The following is an 11,296-nucleotide window of genomic DNA, read 5'->3' as shown; positions in this document are numbered from 1 at the left end:
ATGCAATTGCGTGAGAAAACAGTGATGGCCTCTTAAAAAGAAGATGATTCTATCATCTTTCGATAGGCTAGGCCTACTATATTGATTTCTCAACTTTCCTTATATTTCATGCGACTTCTTTCAAATCATCATTAGAGTCGCATCATGCAGCTATAGAATGTATTAAAAGTCAAACCATATAGCCCAATATTTGTATCACAACATAAATAACTCTAAATTAAGTATACAGTGCCTTTGGAAAAAATTAAGTCTGAATACTTTCCGCTTTGTTACATTACAGCCTTATTCTAAAATGGATTAAAAACAAAAAAATCCTCAGTAATCTACACACAATACCCCATAATGACAAAGCAAAAACAGGTTTTTAGAAATTTTAGCACATTTTAAAATTAAAAACAGAAATATCTTATTTACATAAGTATTCAGACCCTTTGCTATAAGACTCGAAATTGAGCTCAGGTGCATCCTGTTTCCATTGATCATCCTTGAGATGTTTCTACAACTTGATTGGAGTCCACCTGTGGTAAATTCAATTGATTGGACATGATTTGGAAAGGAACACACCTGTCTATATAAGGTTCCACAGTTGACAGTGCATGTCAGAGCAAAAACCAAGCCATGAGTTTGAAGGAACTGGCCGTAGAGATCCGAGACAGGATCTGGGGAAGAGTACCAAAAAATGTCTGCAGCATTGAAGGTTCACAAGAACACAGTGGCCTCCATCATTCTTAAATGGAAGTTTGGAACCAACAAGACTCTTCCTAGAGCTGGCTGCCCGACCAAACTGAGCAATCGGGGGAGAAGGGCCGTGGTCAGGAAGGTGACCAAGAACCCGATGGTCACTTTGACAGAGATCCAGAGTTCCTCTGTGGAGTTGGGAGAACCTTCTAGAAGGACAACCATCTCTGCAGCACTCCACCAATCAGACCTTTATGGTAGAGTGGCCAGACGGAAGCCACTCCTCAGTAAAAGGCACATGACAGCCCACTTGGTGTTTGCCATCCCTACGGTGAAGCATAGTGGTGGCAGAATCATGCTGTGGGGATGTTTTTCAGTGGCAGGGACTGGGAGACTAGTCAGGGCTGAGGGAAAGATGAGCGGAGCAATGTACAGAGAGATCCTTGATGAAAACCTGCTCCAGAGCGCTCAGGACCTCAGACTGGGGCAAAGGTTCCCCTTCCAACAGGACAACCCTAAGCACACAACCAAGAAAATGCAGGAATGGCTTCAGGACAAGTCTCTGAATGTCCTTGAGTGGCCCAGCCAGAGCCTGGACTTAAATCCGATTGAACATCTCTGGAGAGACCTGAAAATAGCTGTGCAGCAACACTCCCCATCCAACCTGACAGAGCTTGAGAGGATCTTCAGAGAAGAATGGGAGAAACACCCAAATACAGGTGTGCCAAGCTTGTAGCGTCATACCCAATAAGTCTCAAGGCTGTAATCGCTGCCAAAGGTGCTTCAACAAAGTACTGAGTAAAGGGTCTGACTACATATGTAAATGTATTATCAGTTTTAGTTTTTTAAATAAATTATCAAACATTTCTAAAAACCTGTTTTTGATTTGTCATTATGGGGTATTTGTAGATTGATGAGGAAAATGTTTTAATCCATTTTAGAATAAGGCTGTAACGTAACAATATGTGGAAAAAGTCAGGGGGTCTGAATACTTAACGAATGCACTGTAGGAGTACCTGTTTCTTTGTTAACAACTCAACACAGAATAGCCGCATGTGCGTACTCCCTCAAATTGTTTGGAGAAAATATCCTTTATTTTATTCAGCTATGTTCAATTGTATCTTCATACTATAAAATAATTCCACGGAATTCTAAGCAATTGCTGTTTGCTAAATGAACTAGTGTAACCCACAACCATATGGAATAGCCAGATCAGGGCCTAACATAAGGACAACTCAGAGTATGCCATTCTGTTCTTCCAAAATATACTACATTTTTCTTCATATCATGTTTCTTTAGACCAGCCTAAAATTAATGATGGATTTATTGTAATGGTGTAGGCTAAATTACATGGATTTCTTATAATTTTTTAAATGTAGATGTCCCAAAGGTCTGATTCAGTGGCTTGTAGGCTCTGGGTGGAAGCCATGAGATGCTAAATGGGTTTCTTAATTAACGGTCAATTACTGTGAGAACGGCAGTTACAGTGAGGGAAAAAGTATTTGATCCCCTGCTGATGTTGTACGTTTGCCCACTGACAAAGAAATGATCAGTCTATAATTTTAATGGTAGGTTTATTTGAACAGTGAGAGACAGAATAACAACAAAAAAATCCAGAAAAACGCATGTCAAAAATGTTATAAATTGATTTGCATTTTAATGAGGGAAATAAGTATTTGACCCCTCTGCAAAACATGACTTAGTACTTGGTGGCAAAACCCTTGTTGGCAATCACAGAGGTCAGACGTTTCTTGTAGTTGGCCACCAGGTTTGCACACATCTCAGGAGGGATTTTGTCCCACTCCTCTTTGCAGATCTTCTCCAAGACATTAAGGTTTCGAGGCTGACGTTTGGCAACTCGAACCTTCAGCTCCATCCACAGATTTTCTATGGGATTAAGGTCTGGAGACTGGCTAGGCCACTCCAGGACCTTAATGTGCTTCCTCATGAGCCACTCCTTTGTTGCCTTGGCCGTGTGTTTTGGGTCATTGTCATGCTGGAATACCAATCCACGACCCATTTTCAATGCCCTGGCTGAGGGAAGGAGGTTCTCACCCAAGATTTGACGGTACATGGCCCCATCCATCGCCCCTTTGATGAGGTGAAGTTGTCCTGTCCCCTTAGCAGAAAAACACCCCCAAAGCATAATGTTTCCACCTCCATGTTTGACGGTGGGGATGGGGTTCTTGGGGTCATAGGCAGCATTCCTCCTCCTCCAAACACGGCGAGTTGAGTTGATGCCAAAGAGCACCATTTTGGTCTCATCTGACCACAACACTTTCACCCAGTTGTCCTCTGAATCATTCAGATGCTCATTGGCAAACTTCAGACGGGCATGTATATGTGCTTTCTTGCGTAGGGGGACCTTGCGGGTGCTGCAGGATTTCAGTCCTTCACGGCGTAGTGTGTTACCAATTGTTTTCTTGGTGACTATGGTCCCAGCTGCCTTGAGATCATTGACCAGATCTGTTGTCACCTTCTCACCAAGCTGCTTGGCGATGGTCTTGTAGCCCATTCCAGCCTTGTGTAGGTCTACAATCTTGTCCCTGACATCCTTGGAGAGCTCTTTGGTCTTGGCCATGGTGGAGAGTTTGGAATCTGATTGATTGCTTGCTTCTGTGGACAGGTGTCTTTTATACAGGTAACAAACTGAGATTAGGAGCACTCCCTTTAAGAGTGTGCTCCTAATCTCAGCTCGTTACCTGTATAAAAGACACCTGGGAGCCAGAAATCTTTCTGATTTTGAGAAGGGGTCAAATACTTATTTCCCTCATTAAAATGCAAATCAATTCATAACATTTTTGACATGCGTTTTTCTGGATTTTTTTGTTGTTATTCTGTCTTTCACTGTTCAAATAAACCTACCATTAAAATTATAGACTGATAATTTCTTTGTCAGTGGGCAAACGTACAAAATCAGCAGGGGATCAAATACTTTTTTCCCTCACTGTATTTGCTTGACAATCACCGGGTGACAAAATTTAATGACCGTGATAGCCTTGTAACAGATGTTTTCATTATATTATAAATTGAAGCATAAATAAGCAAAATCCAGTTCTGAAATTTATTGGTATATTGAATCATATTTACATGATCGTACTATATTATACAGTATATATTTAGCCATGCTGTATGTTCTTCAAGTGCTTCATAAGAACGAGGAAAGTCATACACACATCTCATTATACTAGGATCTGACACTACATTACAAGGAACAGTGCAGGCATTATAGGATGAGAATACACCAGCAGCTAACACACAACTCTTACTCGAGCGATAAAGAGCTCTGCCGCAGCGTCCTCAAACTCCTTGGCGTCCATGTTGCCCCCGGCTGGCTCCGCTCCAGCCATAGCCTGGGCCAGCTTTCCGGGCGAGATCTTAGCACTCGCCTCCAGGTAGCGGCTAACCTTAGCCTCTAGGTAGGGATTGGCCTTAGCGTTAGCATTAGAGTAGTGGTTAGCATCTGAGGAGCCACCATCAGACCGGGAGGTCTCCAGGGCTTCATGGAGGGTGCCCAGCACGGCAAGACATAGTGTCCGACCAGCAGGCCCCTCAGCTGGGCCGCAGACCTCCGCGTACAGCCTCTGCGCCCGCCGGATGTAGTCAGAAAACACAGCACACGTCAGCACACCGTGCCTGAAGATGTCGTAGGGCACGGCCTCATGGTCCTGGCAGTAGAGCCGGCGTAGCAGAGGGGCTGAAGTGGAGATGGGGACACCTCCCTCGCTGCAGAGACACTTTAGAGTAGAATATAGCAGAACAAAATACTTAGATGTCCATCTACAACAGAAATTGGTATTTTGCTCTGCTCCCAAATACCTCAGACAACACACAAACACAGCACTTGAGAAGACCACACAGGGTCAGCTGCAGAGGTTAAGGGCTAGATTCTATCCGATCTCCCCTTTTAGGATATGCACCATATATATAATATATATCATATTTATTTATCGTCACATGCACCGAATACAACAGGTGTAGACTTTACAGTGAAACTTAAAAGGCAATGTTTCCTCGTTCATGGAGACCACATTCACGGTAAATGCTGCATATGTCAGCTCAATCAAAAATTACCTTTAAATGTCAATCACGCTATAACGCTGATCTAAGTGCCTTGCTCAAGGGCACAATGGAAATGAATGGTTTCTGAAACCAGCAGTGTTTACAGTATGACTTGTCAATTGTATACCCTACCTGGAGGGTGTGTGTGTAGAGGCGGCCCCTGACCCCCCCACCTGGGTTGTTAGAGCTGCATTGACCAGCAGGGCCACTGGGACCCACTGCTCCTCGCCGCTGGGGCCCTGTCTGCGTTAGCAGGTCGTAGGCCACACGGACGTTGTTGCTGAAGGCAGATCTGAATACATACACATGTGGACGTACACATCACAGGAGGACAGGCTCGTGGTAACAGCCGGAGCGGTGGAATGATGTCAAATACATTGTTTCCATGTGTTTGATGCCATTCCAGCCATTATTATGAGCTGTCCTCCCCTCAGCAGCCTCCACTGGTACACGTGCACAGGCACACATGGATCATTTCCACTGGAACAACGTCTAGTTATGATTAACATTTGGTTGAGCAGTTGTCAACTAATGTAAATTCAAACAAAAATGTCACCTGGTCATTGGATGTAGGTTAAAAAGTTAGGTAAAAAAATATGTTGACGACTTTTTGCAAATCCAATCACTTTTCCACGTTGATTCAACACCACATATATATTTTTTAATTAAAATCACATGGAAACACGGTTGATTGAACCCGTTTTTTCCCAGTAAGTTGTGTTATTTCATTGTGAGATAAAACGAGAACATAGACTTGAGCTTGGCAGTCGCAAAATGCATGTTGTTTCTGGTTTACCTCTGAGAGTGATGCGCTAGACGCAGGTGCCATAGGGCTCGACTCAGCTGCTGCTGCTCGTGTGCGCCTGCGCCGAGGTTTAGCAAATCATCGCTGCAGCATCCACCCGTCCCATTCTCAGCCTCCGAGGCCTGATTACTGAAATGGTCTGCCAAAAACCCCATTGGGTCCTCCGACCTGGCCTCTACCATTTTTAGCAGAGCCCCCCGGAGTAACTCCCCGACTCCCGCCTGCGATAGGAACTCCCGCTCGGAGTCGGTCTTGGTCGGTTTGGATTCGGACATCCCCGAAGTTCCCCCGGACCGACGTTTCTCCGCCATAGTCGTTCTAGGTAGTGACGGAAGTGATTCGTTCCTCAGGACAGCTCCGTTTGGAAAACGTAATCGTTGTGGATGCTCATCCTGCTCCATTGTACACCGCAGTAATATAAAATCGCATTGAATGTAAAATGTGTGTGCTTAATCGTGATGACAGAGATAAAACCCCGACAAATTGTTGATTTGTCTCTCGCTCTCTGGCACTGGTTGCTAGGGACGCTATTTCATGCTCCGGATGTGATGTATGAGTGTCAAAGATCATCTCAATGGTTGCTAAAATGGGAAGAGGTCTGGCCATGTAGCGTTGCTCTGCCTTCTTGACATCTCAGTCGACCAGATAGGTCGTACAGGCCCAAGTTTTGTCGCACCTGGACTACTTACTGTATGGTTATGTGCGGCAAAGAAACACATTGGTAAATTGTAGTTCGTCCATAACAACGCATATCACACTTAGAATGTATAGTGTCAGTGACAAGCATGTAAGTCTCTCCTGGCTCAAAGTTGAGGAGAGATTGACTGCATCACTATTGGTCTTTGTGCGAGGTGTTGATGTGTTGAAGGGAACTGTATATTCAAGCAGTTGGCACACAGTTCAGACACAACACAAGACATGCAACCAGAGGCCGCTTCATAGTCCCCAGGTCCAGAACAGAGGCTGGGATAAGCTCAGTATTAAATAGAGCCATGACTACATGGAACTCTGCCACCCTAGGTAACTCAAGCTACCAATACAACCAGTTTAAATAAACATAAAATAACACCTTACTGCACAAAGGGGATTGTGAAGAGAAGGCCATTTCATATATATTGAACGGTAATTTGCATTGCACTATGTATTAGACCTAGTTTGTGTGTATGTACTGATATGTAGGCTGTGTGTGACATTTTAAATTAATGCATTTCAGTCCTTGACTAATAATGTTCTGTACTGTGTATTATGTCATGTTTCATGTGGACCACAGGAAGAGTAGTTGATGCTATTGCAGTGGCTAATGGGGATCCTAATATATATACACCAATCTCATGAATGCTAACTTAAAGGCATGTTAAAACATCATTGATCCAACGTTTATTCACATTTTTTTTTTAAAGCGCTTATTCGCATCCTAACTTTCACATTCATACCCACAGCTTAAATAAACAAAATAACAATTTATAAATACTATGAAATACTCATAGGCATGTTTAGTTATGAATGTAAGAGCATCTTGCAGCACAAAAGTGCAATAAATAAACCTTTATCAATTAACATTTTGCCAAATCACCACAACAGAAGTAACATCCTTCAATAAACCTAGAAACATTGACAAAAACTTGTTTAAGTGTTTCTTCATCTTTAGCACACATTCATTCAACATGACAGGGGAGTAGCCTACCATTTTTACAGGCAAGAGGAAATACTGCAGACTTAGATTGTCACCATCTCCGCTCCACTGAGACAGCAGCAACATCCTGTAGCGTCACCTTTATCCAGCATCACAAATGTATACAAATAACGTATATACACACACACAATGGTCAGAATCCATTTGTCTGAGGATGCCTACATTTACACCACAAGTCCTGTCACCCAGCCTCTCTTTGCCTTCTCTTTCTTCTTACTTTGTTGGTACTCCGCAATTTTTTGGTGGAAGAATCCTACAAAAAAAATGACAGGAAAAACAAATTATTCATTGCTAGGTAAGTGAATCTTAAGTGAATATGCTCCTATGAAAAAGTTATTTTTTGTTGTTAACCACACATCTTCCTCCAGCTTTGGTTAGTGCTTGGCCCAAATCTGTTTGTTGTACATCAATGATCTACCATAGAGCCAGCCTTCAAATGTACACCAATGACACTTGTCCATTTGTCTGGTAAAACCTGTGCTGATGTCTAAACAACTGACAGAACATCTGGACTCAGTGGCTTGCAACAGTGCCGAGACCCCTAGAGTCACTGTTCCAATGCTTTGAAAATCCTGGACCAAAAGCATATTCGGTACCATCACGGTCACATCTTGAAAAACTACAATGTACTGAGCTTTGAACACTTAATCAGATTTGCACATGTGAAGCTTGTGTTTCAATGTCTCAAATGGTCTTGAGAGGTTCTAAAAACGTTTCTTTTAATGAAAATGACAAACAAAAAAAATCCTAGCTTTCAAATAGGCACATTCTTCTAATCTCCTCTCTCTTACAACTCTTCCACGGGCCTTAGTGTACAGTCGTGGCCAAAAGTTTTGAGAATGACAAATATTAATTTTCAAAGTCTGCTGCCTCAGTGTCTTTAGATATTTTTGTCAGATGTTACTATGGAATACTGAAGTATAATTACAAGCATTTCATAAGTGTCAAAGGCTTTTATTGACAATTACATGAAGTTGATGCAAAGAGTCAATATTTGCAGTGTTGACCCTTCTTTTTCAAGACCTCTGCAATCCGCCCTGGCATGCTGTCAATTAACTTCTGGGCCACATCCTGACTGATGGCAGCCCATTATTTCATAATCAATGCTTGGAGTTTGTCAGAATTTGTAGGTTTGTGTTTGTCCACCTGCCTCTTGAGGATTGACCACAAGTTCTCAATGGGATTAAGGTCTGGGGAGTTTCCTGGCCATGGACCCAAAATATCGATGTTTTGTTCCCCGAGCCACTTAGTTATCACTTTTGCCTTATGGCAAGGTGCTCCATCATGCTGGAAAAGGCATTGTTCGTCACCAAACTGTTCCTGGATGGTTGGGAGAAGTTGCTCTCTGAGGATGTGTTGGTACCATTCTTTATTCATGGCTGTGTTCTTAGGCAAAATTCTGAGTGAGCCCACTCCCTTGGCTGAGAAGCAACCCCACACATGAATGGTCTCGGGATGTTTTACAGTTGGCGTGACACAGGACTGATGGTAGCGCTCACCTTGTCTTCTCCGGACAAGCTTTTTTCCAGATGCCCCAAACAATCGGAAAGGGGATTCAGAGAAAATGACTTTACCCCAGTCCTCAGCAGTCCAATCCCTGTACCTTTTGCAGAATATCAGTCTGTCCCTGATGTTTTACCTGGAGAGAAGTGGCTTCTTTGCTGCTCTTCATCTTCCAAAAGTCTTTGCCTCACTGTGCGTGCAGATGCACTCACACCTGCCTGCTGCCATTCCTGAGCAAGCTCTGTACTGGTGGTGCCCCGATCCCGCAGCTGAATCAACTTTAGGAGACGGTCCTGGCGCTTGGACTTTCTTGGGCACCCTGAAGCCTTCTTCACAACAATTGAACCGCTCTCCTTGAAGTTCTTGATTATCTGATAAATGGTTGATTTAGGTGCAATCTTACTAGCAGCAATATCCTTGCCTGTGAAGCCCTTTTTGTGCAAAACAAACAATTCCTCCAAACATAACGATGGTCATTATGGCCAAACAGTTCTATTTTTGTTTCATCAGACCAGAGGACATTTCTCCAAAAAGTACGATCTTTGTCCCCATATGCAGTTGCAAACCGTAGTCTGGCTTTTTTATGGCGGTTTCGGAGCAGTGGCTTCTTTCCTTGCTGAGTGGCCTTTCAGATCATGTTGATATAGGGCTCGTTTTACTGTGGATATAGATACTTCTGTACCAGTTTCCTCCAGCATCTTCACAAGGTCCTTTGCTGTTGTTCTGGGATTGATTTGCACTTTTCGCACCAAAGTACATTCATCTCTAGGAGACAACGCGTCTCCTTCCTGAGCGGTATGAGAGCTGCGTGGTCCCATGGTGTTTATACTTGCGTACTATTGTTTGTACAGATGAACGTGGTACCTTCAAATGTTTGGAAATTGCTCACAAGGATGAACCAGACTTGTGGAGGTCTACCATTTTTTCCTGAGGTCTTGGCTCATTTCTTTTGATTTTCCCATGTCGTCAAGCAAAGAGGCACTGAGTTTGATTCAATTGGAGGTGTACCTGTGGATGCATTTCAAGGCCTACCTTTAAATGATGTGGGGTAACTGCCTTCCTGTAGCGCCGTCTTAAGCGTCTCACAGTACGGCCATTGCAATTTATTGCCCTGGCCACATCTGCAGTTCTCATGCCTCCTTGCAGCATGCTTAAGGCACGTTCACGCAGATGAGCAGGGACCATGGGCATCTTTCTTTTGGTGTTTTTCCAGAGTCAGTAGAAAGTCCTCTTTAGTGTCCTAAGTTTTCATAACTGTGAACTTAATTGCCTACCGTCTGTAAGCTGTTAGTGTCTTAACAACAGTTCCACAGGTGCATGTTCATTAATTGTTTATGGTTCATTGAACAAGCATGGGAAACAGTGTTTAAACCTTTTACAATGAAGATCTGTGAAGTTATTTGGATTTTTACAAATTATCTTTGAAAGACAGGGTCCTGAAAAAGGGACGTTTATTTCTTTGCCGAGTTTATATTTGTGGGTCTAACTTTCTCACTCATTTATGATCAATTCAGGACTATCCGTATACCAATACTTTTGGTCCCCTAAAATGGAGGGACCATGTACAATAAGTGCTGTAATTTCTGAACGGCTCACCCAATATCGATGGCAGCTCACCCAACGCTCAAATGCAAGCTGACAGTATGCACTTAACCTCAGTCAATGTATCATTTCAAATCCAAACTGCTGGAGTACAGAGCCAAAACAAAGGAACATGTCACTGTCCCAATACTTTTGGAGCTCACTGTATGTATGATATTTGCTGTGTGCATATAACTGTAAACTATGACATTTTGCTTTGTGCATATAATTGCGTTAATGTAGTGATATGTGATTTAGTGATTATGCATTTCTTTCTTTTGTTTCTATTAGAACCTTAGACTATAGTGCATGCACTGGACCATTGTTTATTCAATGTGTTTTTACTTGACCCTATCCAAATAAACCAAATTCAAGTTGTATTCTATTCCATCCTATTCTATTGTTTCAGAAAGTGATGCAACCAGACCTTCCTGTGTGGGCTGTCTCTCCACTTCCTGGATGAAGAGGTCGAACATCTGTGTCTGGATGAAGCGTTTGACAAATTGGCGGCTGGCCTTCGGCTCGGAGGCCTTGCAGAAGCTCTTGATCTGGAATACTCCAGGCTGCCCGCCGCTTCTGCGTTTAACATGGGAGGGGAAGTGACCCACAGTCTTGACAAAGAAGGAGAGGAAGGCCTCCGAGACCACCTTATTCAACTCCTCCGAGGCTAGATAGAAAACACAGTACAGAGAATACAGATGATCCAGTCAGGATGCTGAGGTGGTGTCTACAAACACAGGTTGAAAGGCCTCAGACAACACCCCTCTCATATATTCTGAGGCAGGACACAAAGTGTACAGAAGATTGTCCGTTTTTAAGTGGCGTCTGCTTTGAGATAGCCAATATGTTGTTGACACAATCATAGTTGTCTTGGAGACTTTCCAACCTATGTTAAGCTGTATGGCAACCACAACACATGGTGGATTGGCATGTGTGTGTGGATGGATGGGGGTGTGGTGTGTGTGTGGATGGAT

At 43.2% G+C, this 11,296-nt stretch overlaps 2 protein-coding genes across 2 annotated transcripts in view; both read right to left on the bottom strand.

Annotated features, from left to right (window-relative positions):
• Positions 1–3,728: 3,728 nt before the first annotated feature.
• tpgs1 (tubulin polyglutamylase complex subunit 1) lies at positions 3,729–6,083 on the bottom strand. Its single transcript, XM_014167721.1, has 3 exons — positions 5,537–6,083; positions 4,873–5,032; positions 3,729–4,415 (listed from the first exon to the last, which is right to left on the bottom strand). The coding sequence occupies exons 1-3, from the start codon at positions 5,944–5,946 to the stop codon at positions 3,930–3,932; spliced, it is 1,056 nt and encodes a 351-aa protein (XP_014023196.1). The 5' UTR covers positions 5,947–6,083; the 3' UTR covers positions 3,729–3,929.
• Positions 6,084–6,899: 816 nt separating this feature from the next.
• The window catches only part of LOC106583491 (DENN domain-containing protein 2D), a 29,693-nt gene continuing 25,296 nt past the window's right edge, over positions 6,900–11,296 (bottom strand). Inside the window, exons 12-13 of the mRNA XM_014167729.2 lie at positions 10,750–10,989; positions 6,900–7,491 (exon numbers count right to left, since the gene is read on the bottom strand). Coding sequence (XP_014023204.1) covers positions 7,403–7,491; positions 10,750–10,989 — 329 coding nt within the window. The 3' untranslated portion in view covers positions 6,900–7,402. The remainder of the gene's footprint in view (positions 7,492–10,749; positions 10,990–11,296) is intronic.

This window comes from Salmo salar, chromosome ssa22 (genome assembly GCF_905237065.1).
Source record: "Salmo salar chromosome ssa22, Ssal_v3.1, whole genome shotgun sequence".
Classification (NCBI taxonomy): domain Eukaryota; kingdom Metazoa; phylum Chordata; class Actinopteri; order Salmoniformes; family Salmonidae; genus Salmo; species Salmo salar.
The sequence above is the reverse complement of the archived record's forward strand: the minus strand, read 5'-3'. Positions and strand labels throughout refer to the sequence as shown.